The sequence below is a fragment of the Ranitomeya variabilis genome, chromosome 5 (genome assembly GCF_051348905.1).
Source record: "Ranitomeya variabilis isolate aRanVar5 chromosome 5, aRanVar5.hap1, whole genome shotgun sequence".
NCBI classification, from domain to species: Eukaryota; Metazoa; Chordata; class Amphibia; order Anura; family Dendrobatidae; genus Ranitomeya; species Ranitomeya variabilis.
In genome coordinates this window covers 172,201,262-172,216,886 of record NC_135236.1, presented here as the reverse complement: position 1 = coordinate 172,216,886, position 15,625 = coordinate 172,201,262, and the positions used below count along the sequence as shown (strand labels likewise).

At 42.0% G+C, this 15,625-nt stretch overlaps 1 protein-coding gene across 1 annotated transcript in view; it reads right to left on the bottom strand.

Annotated features, from left to right (window-relative positions):
* Positions 1-15,625, bottom strand: part of CEMIP (cell migration inducing hyaluronidase 1) — a 133,838-nt gene that overhangs the window by 30,007 nt on the left and 88,206 nt on the right. The window contains exons 12-17 of the mRNA XM_077263509.1: positions 10,880-11,049; positions 10,587-10,796; positions 10,002-10,207; positions 9,422-9,491; positions 8,843-8,971; positions 1,765-1,850 (exon numbers count right to left, since the gene is read on the bottom strand). Of these exons, the coding sequence (XP_077119624.1) occupies positions 1,765-1,850; positions 8,843-8,971; positions 9,422-9,491; positions 10,002-10,207; positions 10,587-10,796; positions 10,880-11,049 (871 nt within the window). The remainder of the gene's footprint in view (positions 1-1,764; positions 1,851-8,842; positions 8,972-9,421; positions 9,492-10,001; positions 10,208-10,586; positions 10,797-10,879; positions 11,050-15,625) is intronic.

Below are 15,625 nucleotides of genomic sequence, written 5' to 3'. Positions count from 1 at the left end.
CTGCATTCTGTGAAGGTGGCTCTTATGTTTCTGATCTCTAGCAACACTGAAATATTGACTTTTATAAATTGCGCCCCATACCTGTATTGAGTCCCAGAGGTATGGTGTCTCCCCGTTTCAGCCGCCTCCCAGCCGTTCATCATCCCCCTCTTGCGTCTGTGCGCCACCTGTGTTGCTGTTACATGCCCTGCGCCTGCCCCATCTCCCTTCTCGTCCTCCTCTTTCTTCCCTCGGTAGTGTCTGATGAGCTGAGCTCCCCACACGCAGTTTACTGGTAGGTCAGCTCATCAGACGCTGCCGAGGGAGGAAAGAGGGAGATGGCGGCAGGCGCACGGCATGTAACAGCAACACAGGAGGCGTTGCACAGGCGCAAGAGCTGGATGATGGACGGCTGGGAGGTGGCTGAAACGGGGAGACACCATACCTCTGGGACTCAATACAGGTATGGGGCGCAATTTATAGAAGTCATATTTCAGTGTTACTAGGGATCAGAAACATAAGAGCCACCTTCACAGAATGAGCCTTAGTGCTGCTGAAGGTGGCTCTTTTACTTAAAAACACCCTGGGGTGGTGACCGGTTCCCTTTAAGGGCTTGAGACTCCTGTTTTAGTGATCAAAAGCAGTCCCAATCGATCAGTCATTTAATCATCTATTCTGTATCTAATTTGGAACAACCCTTTAATAGAGGAGAAGTTTTGCTAGGTGTGAATGAACTAAACTGGAGTGCATTATAGTCAAATATATAGTATAGTAGCCTGGCTTTACATATGCAATAGCTGTTGGCCAAACTGCAATTTGTCTTGCCCAGCTCCTGCATACATATGACAATAGGGAAAGCAGAGAAAACCAATGCAAGACAGTTCTGGAGGCGACTTTTACCTTGGAGAACAAAAGGTTTGGGGGAGTAAAATTCAATCTGCCGAGTATTCCCTGACATTCTTTGCTGAGAGGGAATCGGAAGGCCCCATACACATTAGATTGTCGACTGATCCTAACGAACAATATCGGTAGGGGTGGCTGACATTAATCTAATGTGTAAGGGAACCTGCAGTGCAGACTAAGACAGTACTCTTCTGTCATAACTGTTTCTACATATGTGGACATGTCAGAATGTGATGCTGAAGATACATATAACCTGAGAGATCAGTAATGGGGTTGTCCAGACTTGGGACAAAAATCTGCAGTCACTTTATGTCACAATTCCCTATAACAGCTAAGTGCAAGCGGGCAGTCATGTGACCAAATACATGTGATTTACATACTTACGGTCACATGCCAACTAGACATGTCCACCTTCTCTTGATTCACTTCTACTGTGAGGAACCAAACTAGTTGGCACGTGCCCGAAAGTATGCAAATAGTATACATTTGATTATGTAACCGTCTGCTCATACCGGCAATACCAAAGAAACGTAGCGTGACACCCTGCACAGCGCGCACCGTCACAGCTCCACAGTCTGTACTCACATACAATGACTGCAGACTTTAGTCCTTGGACTACCTCTTTAATATCTGTGGTATGGAAGCTTTCTAGGAACAGTTATCACAAGTGAAATAACTGCATCAATATGTAATAATAATAATAATAATTTTTATTTATATAGTGCCAATATATTCCGCAGCACTTTACAATACAGCTTTGCATTCCCTAAGTATTATTATCAGAATTAACAGGAAAAAGAAGTTTAAGGAATTTTTCCTTAAATCAAATATTATTGTACTGGCGTGGGATACATATTGGAATATATGAATACAAGTAATTACCGTGCACCAATCAGTGTGAGGATCGGTCTCTTATCCTTGTCACTGGCTTCAGTTGTTTTGACCCCGTTATCAATAATCATTCCAGCCTGGACATACAAATGGGAGATGTTAGAGATGCTAACGACATAGAAGACTATTTACAAATCACACAATTGGTGATTAAAGATATTACATTATCATGTCTATAAACGAGCTCAGGATGAACTATCTTGGAGCATGAGATTTGTGAAGGAGGCCCATGAGTCATAATATCCTGCTTTATTTCCCATCAGATGAGTGCTGAATATGAGAAGTAGAGGAAGGGCTAACTCCTCATGAATACATCAGATGCATAATCATAAGTCTGTTGTATTTTTTTTGTGCCTAATGCACAAATGGTATGATATTTGTTGGGCCATTTATTGGTCCTGTCCCTGTAATATAAGTTGCCCTTACACCTGACAGCATATGTAGGCCATAAGTCCACTTTAAATGTTATTGCCTTGACATACAGCTGTAGCAAAGGTTACATTTATTCAGACAATACTGGGATATCATGGCACAAAAAAGTGTAATTGGACACATAAGCTTGACAAGGACCATAGGTTTGTGCAATGTTACGTTGTGTCTAATTCTCTTAACTTGTCACCAAATGTTAGCTCATATCATGATGATGATGAGTCAAGATAACCTTTCCTCCAGCTGTATGTTATATCTACTATGTTAAGGGGTAACGTTTATCCATGCTGACAGTGACATGCATGATATTGCAGCGTAAGGAGACTTATATGCCATGCAAAGCTCATCTTGGAAATCAAATATCCAAATCAACTCTTCAGAGAGGAAGAAGACTTGAAGTAGCAAACTTAAAAGTCAATACCGAATGTTTAACAAGCCTTGCCATATGACTTAAAATAAAAGCCAAAAAGCCACAACAGAATCTCAAATTACAGATATGTGTTTCGAGGTGTTGCCCCTCCTCAGTGCAAAGTATTAGATCTGATTTGGCTGTTTGAGAGGCCCCTGCCTAGGGTTCAAGTGGTAACGTTTCTTGTTGTGATTTTGCTTTTTGCTCCCTCTAGTGGTCATTAGTGATTTGACTCTGGAGCTTCTGTTTTTTCCTTTGTCCTCACCTGGGCCGTTAGTTCAGGGGCGTTGCTATATAAGCTCCCTGGACCTTCAGTTCAATGCCTGGCATCGTTGAATTCAGAGCTAATCTGTTGTGCTCTTGTCCTATGATCCTGGTTCCTGTATTTCAAGCTAAGTCTGCTTCCTTGCTTTTTGCTTTTGTTTTGTTTTGTATTTTTGTCCAGCTTGTTACTATCTGTATCCTGACCTTTGCTGGAAGCTCTAGGGGGCTGGTGTTCTCCCCCCGGACCGTTAGACGGTTCGGGGGTTCTTGAATCTCCAGCGTGGATTTTTATAGGGTTTTTGTTGACCAGATAAGTTAACTTGCTATATTCTGCTATTAGTTAGCTGGCCTCTCTTTGCTGAACCTGGTTCATTTCTGTGTTTGTCATTTCCTCTTACCTCACCGTTATTATTTGTGGGGGGCTTGTATCTTGCTTTGGGATCCCTTTCTCTGGAGGCAAGAGAGGTCTTTGTTTTCTTCTCCTAGGGGTAGTTAGATTCTCCGGCTGGCGCGAGTCATCTAGCGATCACCGTAGGCATGATCCCCGGCTACTTCTAGTGTTGGCGTTAGGAGTAGCTATTTGGTCAACCCAGTTACCACAGCCCTATGAGCTGGATTTTTGTATCTCGCAGATTTACACGTTCCTCTGAGACCCTGTCCACTGGGGTCATAACAGTATGCCAGGCCAGTATTAAATGTTTAATGCATTGCAGAAGTGGGATTATAAGAAAGAAAATTTTGAGTTTTTTTTTTTTTCTTCCTCTCTCATTTTTTTTTTCTTTTCCCCTTTACCTCAGAGTGGCTTAAGCTTGCTGCAGACATGAATGTCCAGACCTTGATTACAAGTGTGGACCAGCTTGCCGCTCGTGTGCAGGGTATACAAGATTATGTTACCAGAAATCCTAGGTCTGAACCCAAGATTCCGATTCCTGAACTGTTTTCAGGAGATCGATTTAAGTTTAGGAATTTCAGGAATAATTGTAAATTGTTTTTGTCCCTGAAACCTTGTTCGTCTGGAGACTCTGCTCAACAAGTAAAAATTGTTATTTCATTCTTACGGGGTGACCCTCAAGATTGGGCTTTTTCGTTGGCGCCAGGAGATCCGGCATTGGCTGATATTGATGCGTTTTTTCTGGCGCTCGGTTTACTTTATGAGGAACCCAATCTTAAGATTCAGGCAGAGAAAGCCTTGCTGGCTATGTCTCAGGGCCAGGACGAGGCTGAGGTGTATTGCCAAAAATTTCAGAAATGGTCCGTGCTGACACATTGGAACGAGTGTGCACTGGCCGCTAATTTTAGAAATGGCCTTTCTGAGGCCATTAAGAATGTTATGGTGGGTTTTCCCATTCCCACAGGTCTGAATGATACCATGTCCCTGGCTATTCAAATTGACCGGCGGTTGCGGGAGCGCAAAACCGCAAATTCCCTCATGTTGTTGTCTGAACAGACACCTGATGTGATGCAATGTGATAGAAAAACCGCAAATTCCCTCACGGTGTTGTCTGAACGGACACCTGATTTGATGCAATGTGATAGAATCCTGACTAGAAATGAGAGGAAAATTCATAGACGCCGGAATGGCTTGTGCTACTACTGTGGTGATTCTACACATGTTATCTCAGCATGCTCTAAACGTATATCTAAGGTTGTTAGTCCTGTCACCGTTGGTAATTTGCATCCTAAGTTTATTCTGTCTGTAACTTTGATTTGTTCACTGTCATCTTATCCTGTCATGGCGTTTGTAGATTCAGGTGCTGCCCTGAGTCTTATGGATCTCTCATTTGCTAAGCGCTGTGGTTTTATTCTTGAACCATTAGAAAATCCTATCCCTCTTAGGGGTATTGATGCTACGCCATTGGCAGAAAATAAGCCGCAGTATTGGACACAGGTTACCATGTGCATGACTCCTGAACACCGCGAGGTGATACGTTTTCTCGTTCTACATAAAATGCATGATTTGGTTGTTTTGGGGCTGCCATGGTTACAGACCCATAATCCAGTCCTTGACTGGAAGGCTATGTCTGTGTCTAGTTGGGGCTGTCGTGGTATTCATGAGGATTCCCTGCCTGTGTCTATTGCTTCTTCTACGCCTTCGGAAGTTCCGGAGTATTTGTCTGATTATCAGGATGTCTTTAGCGAGTCCAGGTCCAGTGCATTGCCTCCTCATAGGGAATGTGACTGTGCGATAGATTTGATTCCGGGCAGCAAATTTCCTAAGGGAAGACTGTTTAATCTGTCGGTACCTGAGCATGCCGCTATGCGTTCATATATCAAGGAGTCTCTGGAGAAAGGACACATCCGTCCGTCTTCTTCCCCTCTTGGTGCGGGATTCTTTTTTGTGGCTAAAAAGGACGGATCTTTGAGGCCTTGTATTGACTATCGGCTTTTAAATAAGATCACTGTCAAATTTCAGTATCCTTTGCCGCTGTTGTCTGACTTGTTTGCCCGGATTAAAGGTGCCAAGTGGTTTACCAAGATAGACCTTCGTGGTGCGTACAACCTTGTGCGCATTAAGCAAGGGGATGAATGGAAAACCGCATTCAATACGCCCGAAGGTCATTTTGAGTACTTGGTGATGCCTTTTGGGCTCTCTAATGCCCCTTCAGTTTTTCAGTCCTTTATGCATGACATTTTCCGGAACTATCTGGATAAATTTTTGATCGTTTATCTGGATGATATTCTGGTTTTTTCTGATAATTGGGACTCGCATGTGGAGCAGGTCAGGATGGTCTTTAAAATTTTGCGTGAAAATTCTTTGTTTGTCAAGGGCTCAAAGTGTCTTTTTGGTGTACAGAAGGTTCCCTTTTTGGGGTTCATTTTTTCCCCTTCTGCTGTGGAGATGGACCCAGTCAAGGTCCGAGCTATTCTTGATTGGACTCAGCCCTCGTCAGTTAAGAGTCTTCAGAAGTTCTTGGGTTTCGCTAACTTCTACCGTCGTTTTATCGCTAACTTTTCTAGCATTGTGAAACCTTTGACGGATATGACCAAGAGGGGCTCCGATGTGGTTAATTGGGCTCCTGCTGCCGTGGAGGCTTTCCAGGAGTTGAAACGTCGGTTTACTTCGGCGCCTGTTTTGTGCCAGCCTGATGTCTCGCTTCCCTTTCAAGTTGAGGTGGATGCTTCAGAGATTGGAGCAGGGGCCGTTTTGTCGCAGAGAGGCCCTGGTTGCTCTGTTATGAGACCTTGCGCCTTTTTCTCTAGAAAGTTTTCGCCTGCGGAGCGAAATTATGATGTGGGCAATCGGGAGTTGTTGGCCATGAAATGGGCATTTGAGGAGTGGCGTCATTGGCTCGAGGGTGCTAAGCATCGTGTGGTGGTCTTGACTGATCACAAAAATCTGATGTATCTCGAGTCTGCTAAACGCCTGAATCCTAGACAGGCCCGCTGGTCATTGTTTTTCTCCCGTTTTGACTTTGTTGTCTCGTATTTACCAGGTTCAAAGAATGTGAAGGCCGATGCTCTTTCCAGGAGCTTTGTGCCTGATGCTCCTGGAGTCGCTGAACCTGTTGGTATTCTTAAGGATGGTATTATCTTGTCAGCTATTTCTCCAGATCTGCGACGTGTGTTGCAGAGATTTCAGGCTGATAGGCCTGATTCTTGTCCACCTGACAGACTGTTTGTGCCTGATAAGTGGACCAGCAGAGTCATTTCCGAGGTTCATTCCTCGGTGTTGGCAGGTCACCCAGGAATTTTTGGCACCAGAGATCTGGTGGCCAGATCCTTTTGGTGGCCTTCCTTGTCTAGGGATGTGCGGTCATTTGTACAGTCCTGTGGGACTTGTGCTCGAGCTAAGCCTTGCTGTTCTCGTGCCAGCGGGTTGCTCTTGCCCTTGCCTGTCCCTAAGAGACCTTGGACACATATCTCCATGGATTTCATTTCTGATCTTCCGGTGTCTCAAGGCATGTCTGTTATCTGGGTGATATGTGATCGCTTCTCCAAGATGGTCCATTTGGTTCCTTTGCCTAAGCTGCCTTCCTCTTCCGATCTGGTTCCTGTGTTTTTCCAGAACGTGGTTCGTTTGCACGGCATCCCTGAGAATATTGTGTCAGACAGAGGATCCCAGTTCGTTTCCAGATTCTGGCGATCCTTTTGTAGTAGGATGGGCATTGACTTGTCGTTTTCGTCTGCTTTCCATCCTCAGACTAATGGACAGACGGAGTGAACTAATCAGACTTTGGAGGCTTATTTGAGGTGTTTTGTCTCTGCTGATCAGGACGATTGGGTGACCTTCTTGCCGTTAGCTGAGTTTGCCCTTAATAATCGGGCTAGTTCCGCCACCTTGGTTTCGCCGTTTTTCTGCAACTCTGGTTTCCACCCTCGTTTTTCTTCGGGTCATGTGGAGCCTTCTGACTGCCCTGGGGTGGATTCTGTGGTGGATAGGTTGCAGCGGATCTGGAATCTTGTGGTGGACAACTTGAAGTTGTCACAGGAGAGGGCTCAGCGCTTTGCCAACCGCCGCCGCGGTGTGGGTCCCCGACTACGTGTTGGGGATTTGGTGTGGCTTTCTTCCCGCTTTGTTCCTATGAAGGTTTCCTCTCCCAAATTTAAACCTCGTTTTATTGGTCCTTACAAGATATTGGAAATTCTTAATCCTGTATCCTTTCGCCTGGATCTTCCTGTGTCGTTTGCTATCCACAACGTGTTTCATAGGTCCTTGTTGCGGCGGTACGTTGTGCCTGTGGTTCCTTCTGCTGAGCCTCCTGCTCCGGTGTTGGTTGAGGGCGAGTTGGAGTACGTGGTGGAGAAGATCTTGGATTCTCGTCTCTCCAGGCGGATCAGTACCTGGTCAAGTGGAAGGGCTATGGTCAGGAAGATAATTCCTGGGTGGTCGCCTCTGATGTTCATGCGGCCGATTTAGTTCGTGCCTTTCACGCCGCTCATCCTGATCGCCCTGGTGGTCGTGGTGAGGGTTCGGTGACCCCTCACTAAGGGGGGGGTACTGTTGTGATTTTGCTTTTTGCTCCCTCTAGTGGTCATTAGTGATTTGACTCTGGAGCTTCTGTTTTTTCCTTTGTCCTCACCTGGGCCGTTAGTTCAGGGGCGTTGCTATATAAGCTCCCTGGACCTTCAGTTCAATGCCTGGCATCGTTGAATTCAGAGCTAATCTGTTGTGCTCTTGTCCTATGATCCTGGTTCCTGTATTTCAAGCTAAGTCTGCTTCCTTGCTTTTTGCTTTTGTTTTGTATTTTTGTCCAGCTTGTTACTATCTGTATCCTGACCTTTGCTGGAAGCTCTAGGGGGCTGGTGTTCTCCCCCCGGACCGTTAGACGGTTCGGGGGTTCTTGAATCTCCAGCGTGGATTTTTATAGGGTTTTTGTTGACCAGATAAGTTATCTTGCTATATTCTGCTATTAGTTAGCTGGCCTCTCTTTGCTGAACCTGGTTCATTTCTGTGTTTGTCATTTCCTCTTACCTCACCGTTATTATTTGTGGGGGGCTTGTATCTTGCTTTGGGGTCCCTTTCTCTGGAGGCAAGAGAGGTCTTTGTTTTCTTCTCCTAGGGGTAGTTAGATTCTCCGGCTGGCGCGAGTCATCTAGCGATCACCGTAGGCATGATCCCCGGCTACTTCTAGTGTTGGCGTTAGGAGTAGCTATTTGGTCAACCCAGTTACCACAGCCCTATGAGCTGGATTTTTGTATCTCGCAGATTTACACGTTCCTCTGAGACCCTGTCCACTGGGGTCATAACAGTTTCTCCTTATGAAGAGTGACGTTCCTGACATGCTGTGTAAGTAGAGCTATGGGCCATGCAATGCTCCTCTACAAAATTAAATATTCAAATATCCTCTTCATTGAGGAAGAGGACCTGAACTCTAGTGTCACCTATTGGAAGTAGCAGTCCTAAAAGTCAATGTTGACCCTTTAACGAGCCTTGCCATATGACTTATGATAAAAGATAAACCAGTAGAGTTCAAGTCCTCTTTCTTTCTGAAGAAGCAATTTGCATATCTGCTATGTTAGACTTACCCTGTAGTTGGAGTGTGCACGATTATTATGGAATTTTCCTAAGGGAGTGAGTTCTGATTTTCCGGGTGCGTACAGTCCCTCTGAAGGCCCAGTAGGTACATGATGAAATATGAACCAAAATCCAGTTTCCTGGAAACAAATCATAATGTTTTAGTCAAGCACTATGAAATATATCATTATTACTTCTGTTATTTAACTAAATTATATTATTCTATTAAATCTATAATAAAACATTACTTGACAGTCTGCAATGATTTTCCAGTGGTATGGATTTAAAACAAAAAATGGTTAGGATTATGGGAAATTTCACGATTTTATGTCTTTTAGAGCTATGTAAACCTTTTATATCTCCTCAATGGTCATAAAACAGAGCTGTCCTGGCCAGAACATCAAGGTGAGAATTAGAAAGGCTAATAGAGCCTTTAATTTTTTAGCAAGCTTCAGTAAACCAAACTCAGCAGGAGCTTGTAGTGGATTCCAAATGTAAGGTAACATATTCCAGATGGACCTCTAATTTATGTCGGACTCTACTTCTGTTGTACGATTAAGCTACCTTAAGAGTCTTAGAGCTTTACTTACTTCTGAGCCAGCTGCTGAGCAGTTGATGAGGTTGTTATTGGGATTGGCGATCCAGAAGGTGGAAACAGCACTGGGAACACAAGAAGTGGAAAATAAGTGTCCTGCTCATGCCTGAAAACAGCTATTTCGGCTGATCGCTGTCTTTAGTTTCTACACATTGTTGTCCAAAAACTAAAGGATTCATATATTCTATAAGCATCTAGTCATAAAATATAGAATTGCTTATAATAAGAAAAATAAGGCTGGGCTGGGGCGGGACTGAGGCGTGGCAAGAACCGCTCATCAAATTCACGACAAGCAGTTCTTGCACCAGTAGTAGTAGTATTTGTAGGGTGGTGCACATAGAACTGTATGCAAACTCGTCCAATGCTCCTGATTCATGAAAAGGCCTTCACCTTTTCTTGAATCAGGAGTGGCCAACTCCAGCACATCTTGTTCAACAACACCGGCGTTGCTGCTCCTTGGGCCTGTAGTGTAGTATAAACATATACATATGATTATGTCAAGGCTAAATAATAGCTAAAGTAATAGCAAAAATATTAACAACAGCACTGCATCTCACCATATTCTGCCAACTTACTTGCAGTCCTGCCTTGGTTTTGCTATATATCCAGGATAGGATCCTTCAGTTATAGTCTTGCACATTTTATTATCTCTGTCAGAAGGCAGTAAAGTCCCAGCTTTGACCAGAAGACCTAGACAATGGTCAAACGTGTTGCGCTCCTCAGGGCCATCTTCAGTGAAAAAGCAATGACCAAGAGTGTCATAACCCACAACGTCCTTTACCTGAATGAAACAAATAAGAATTACTGTATAAAATACAAGACCATTCATGGAAATTAGTACTAAACAATACTAAAGAGCCTAAAACTACAGGTAACTCAGTTCCTCCTTATTTAGGCAGAGCTCCTACCCTACATTTTCAATGATAATGCAACTAAAGACGATCAATGTCCAATTTTCAGTTCTAATTGATTACCGTATATCATGGTGAATTATCAAAAACAGAAATAATACATTATTCAGACTCTGGTGGTTGTCAAGACTATGGTGAATTAACTTGTTGGCAATGTTGGCCTCTAATTATCTATATTACAGCAATCTATTGTTTGCTTTCCTTTTTTCTTGTTTGCTCATCTTTGACCAATGCACTGATAGTACCTACCAGCAAACCATTGGTGCCATGGACTGTAACACAGCGAGAAAATGCATGGTGGATGGAGATATCCTTCACATAAGTTGGAGGGTAATAACCTCCCTTCTCATCCACATCACCAGCAGTGTGGAAGTGGATGGGGTAATGTCCCATTGATTGTTGTCCCATGTGTTTCAGTTCCATACCTTCCAAATGAACTGCTCTAAAGCCTTGGCCAATCTGAAATTGACAAGATAAGCTATAATTTACAAATGTACAAATCTTCCAATACATTAAGTATTAATAGTTTATTAATGACATACCTTAATATGACCTCCAAAAGTATCAAAGTCAAAGAATTTACACACAGTGTGATTGTAACAATTTTCTTCCATTTCTCCAAAAATGACAACATTTCTGCTAAGAAGCCCAACTTCTGCTCTCATATCAACTCCATCCATTTCTTCTCCGATATGGAGATACTTAGCTTGTCCTAAAGAATGTAAAAGGGATTTCCATTAGTTATTTAAGAAAAATCAAAAACATGAATTTCTTCTACTAAAATCTTCTCACCTCCGATTTGGCAAAAACACACTTGTAATTTAGCTAACAGAATCCCCTTGTAGATCCAACAATAACAGATGGTCTCATATTAACTTCTAGCTCGGCATTCACTTCAACAAATTCCATTATAATGTATCACTGTGCAAACAAGTAAGCTGACGAGTTTGTTCTCTATATAATTTCACCCTACATATGTAAATGTTTTTTATTGTATTTTATCCGTTAGGATATTCCATCACTTTATGATCAGTCCAGCTCCACTCCCACCAACCCTAACAATGAAGAGGACCCATCACTGATGAAATTCTGAATCTCTCTAAGGCCAGTTTCAAACATTCAACAATCATGATCCGTGTTTGACCCACAATGTCTAGACTGACTATGAGTCTCCTGACATGGTCTCTCCAAGTCTATACATGGATGACGCTGTCAAGTTCAGGTCTGTAGACTTTTGGTTGCTCAAAATATTTGGGTCCATATATGAACCCAGAATGTTGGACATGGAAGACCGGCCTTGGAAAGTAAAACATCAGTTCCACAACCACTGCCTCTTTTTTATTCTTAGGATCATTGTGAGTACCCATTGGTCACACCCCAACTGATCAAAAAATATTGGTACATTCTAAAAACAACAGTGTGTGTATATATATATATATATATAGATAGATAGATAGATAGATAGATAGAGAGATTTGTTTGTTTTTTTTCATTTTTAAAATTACAAACAAGAAAAATGAGCCAATACTAAATTCTGGGCACCCTTGGAGATTTGTGTGCTCAGATAACTTTGACCAAGGTTTCAGACCTTAATTATCCTGTTATAGCTTGTTCACCATCATTGTTAAGAAAGGCCAGGTGATGCAAATTTCCCAGCTTCAGAAAAACCCAGCCTCCTATAACCTTGTGCCAAAAAACTGCAGCTATGGGCTCTTCCAGGCAACTACGTAGCACTCGGAAAATAAAAATGGTGGAGGCCCGCAAAGCAGGAGAAGGCTATAAGAAGAGAGCAAAGTGTTTTCTAGTTCCCCTTACCTCCGTTCAAAATCTAATTAAGAAATTTAAATTAACAGACCAAAGCAAAATTTCAGCGAGAGCTGCTCGACGGATTGCTAGAGAGGCATATTAGAATCCTGCTTGACTGCAAAAGATGTTCAGCAAGATTTAGCAGACTCTGGAGTTGTGGTACATTGTTCTACTGTTCAGAGACATCTGCACAAATATGGCTTTCATGGAAGAGTCATCAGAAGACAACCTTTCCTGCATACTCACCATAACATTCAGGGTCAGAAGCATGCAAAAGAACATCTAAACAAGCCTGATGCATTTTGGAAACAAGTCCTGTGGACCGATAAGGTCAAAATAGAACTCTTTCGCCACAATGATCAAACGTATGTGTGGATAAAAAAGGGCGCAGAATTTCAGGAAAATAGCATATCACCAACCATTCAGCATTGGGGTGATTCAATCATGCTTTGGGGTTGTGTTAAAGCCAATGGCATGGGGAACATTTAACGGGTAGAGGGAAGAATAGATTAAATGACAAAATTCTTGATTCAATGATTAAATTGTTCATATAAACATAACACCATCTATAAAGAACCTGACGTTGAAAATAGGATGGCTTCTACAAATGAATAATGATCCTAAACACACGTCATAATCCACAACAGACTACCTCAAAAGGAGCAAACTGAAGGTTTTACAATGGCCCTCACAGTCCTCTGATGTCAACATCATTGAAAATCTGTGGCTAGACCTCAAAATAGCAGTGCATGCAAGACTATCAAGGAAATCTCACAGAACTGGAAACATTTTCCAAGGAAGAATGGATGAAAGTCCCTCAAACAAGAATTGAAAGACTCTTATCTGGCTACAAAGAGCATTTACAAGCTGTGATACTTTCAAAAGAGGGTGCTACTAGGTACTAAACATGCAGGGTGCCCAAACTTTTGCATCAGCCCATATACCTTTTTGTAATTTTTAAAATATGAAAATATATATCTTTTTGCCTAAAATACAAAGGAAAAGTGCCATCTTTAAATTTAGGTTTTTTAGAGATCATTTCATCTTCAACTTGCTTAACTGTTCACAGTAATAGGAATTTTGACCAGGGGTGCCCAAACTTTTACATGCCTCTGTACTCAAAATGTAGTTATATGTCATACGATAACATTTTCATCTATTACAGAGGGATTATATTTTAGTAGGTATGTTTGATCCTCTGTAGCATTGTAGGTTGATTAGAACACTTAAGCAGTAAATTGCAGGATCACATTAATGGAAAAAGTCACAGAAGCCATTTACGGTATTTTGTCTGTCTCTACAGAGAATTTTGGAAAATACTTGATTTAAGACATTTGCAAGATAAAAATCTGAGAGAGATTCGTGAATATTTGAAATTATGAGGAATGCTGAAGGACACGGCATATCAAGACATGTCTAGCCATTTCATTTGTCTACCTGCTTTGAAGCTGCCTATCACATATGGTCCCCGTTTTGCTCTCTCCTACTAAAATTCCATCGTAAAATTCCATTGTCGCTGAGAATTAGAGGATTACTAGACACAACATTCTCAGCCTGGTTGCGTGCAATGGTAGAACTGTCTTCTTTGTCAAGTTTGTGGAGCACATAAATGCCTATACTCTCTGCTTTGTATACAGTGCACCTTTTATTACAAATAGTAAAATCTTCAATCGAACAATGGCAAACCATTAAATCTGCATAACAAAAGGAATGATGAAGAAACTGCATAAAAGCCTCTGTAAATATCCAGAATTCTATTAACATAGCAGGAACCTGGAGTGTACGACTCATATTTACATCTAGTAGATCTTCTACTCTAGCTTAATGCTCCTCAGGTTATTCTTTATTCAAACAATAGATCAGATATGATTTTCTCCTTATTACATAATTTTCATATGTATGATATGAAAAGTGTGATCCCTCAGCAAGAACTGCTCAGGCATCGTTAGGGAAATTCCTTTCTATCTATGACCTGGATTCTGCACCCAAATTATCTAATCAGTTTCTGATATTGTTATCAAATGTCAGGAGGTGGACACTGCACATATATAAACTATTTCTAGATTACTGGGTTGTGGCAGAATATATTCAGCCAAGAATGTTATATTTATTCAGCTCCCAATGCCAAAGCAATTAACATTTCTTTCAATTGGAGGCCTTATTTCAACAGCTAGACATATTTGACACAGACTCAACAGTGTAGTGGAGAGCGATTCCTGCTACACTCACAGTCAGCGCCCACCTCAAAGCGATGGACAGGAAAGTACATGGCGATGTGGGGAGTACAAAGTGGTGGGAGTGGGGAAAAGAAGTTGTCTCATCCAAAACCACTCCACTGTGCCCTGCACCGCTCCTCTCACCTGCACCTTTGGCTCAGTGGTTCACCAACCTGTGGCCAACTGCTCCTGCTGCTTTCACTGTCCACGTCAAACCGCTAAGAAGTCTGCCCTTAAGGGAATGCATTTTCTACTACAGTCACTGTCTATATACTAGTATATAATAATATATAATAAACCAGGAAAAATGTTAGTTATACCAGCATGTCTAATGCTATATTGGAAGCAATGCTTATCACACATTTATGCAGGCTTGGACTGGCCCATTGGGGAACAGGAAAATCCACTGGTAGGCCACTGTAAAGTAGTGCTGGTGATGAGCAGTGCTATTGCACTTGATTCACTATTTGCAGAAAAAGATATCTAATGATTCAGTAAACAAGCTAGCCATATTAATATTACATAGAAACAAAATTAAATTTGTATACTAGGGTCATTTTTGCATGTAACTGAATAGTGAGCCCCAAGAGTCAATGTTATTGGTGGGCCTTTGTCAACTCAGTCCAACACTGCATTAATGTATTCAATTACAGACAGACGAATTAGGGCAGCTGCCATTTATCACTGGGTTGGTGAAAGTCTTTGTCGATCTTGATAAGCATGTTTATTTATGGGGCCCACTAGTAAGTATACAGTATATACCTGAGGTCAGCCGTGTATACCTGCAGATATGTATAATTATGGAGACTAGATGCAATAAAGATCTATAGCATAGACCTTCGTCCATATATCAGCTATAAGATATGCAGGATAAGCCGAAAAGTACCCAATGGCATTTACTCTGGAAAGTGAAGAATTAAAGCATCACATTAGTACACAGCAACTCGCAATCAAATACCAGCCGAGAATGTGAGAAACATTTCTTATGTCCTGGAAACGGACCAGAGATTTATCGAACATGTTGCGATGGCTAGACATACCAGGTCAGGAGTCTTACAGTAGACAAACAGTATATGAACATGTATGAAATCATTTCTCCACTTTGTTTATGATGCCAGTTTAGACACAGATTGAGACTTTCTCCACGTGTCTCTCGATATCTAGACATATGGTTTGACAATCGCATTTCATCTAAAGCAAACTCCGGTGAGAATTTAGCATAGCTTTACATTCTCGTCAGAGACAATAATACTCCAGGACCAGTTT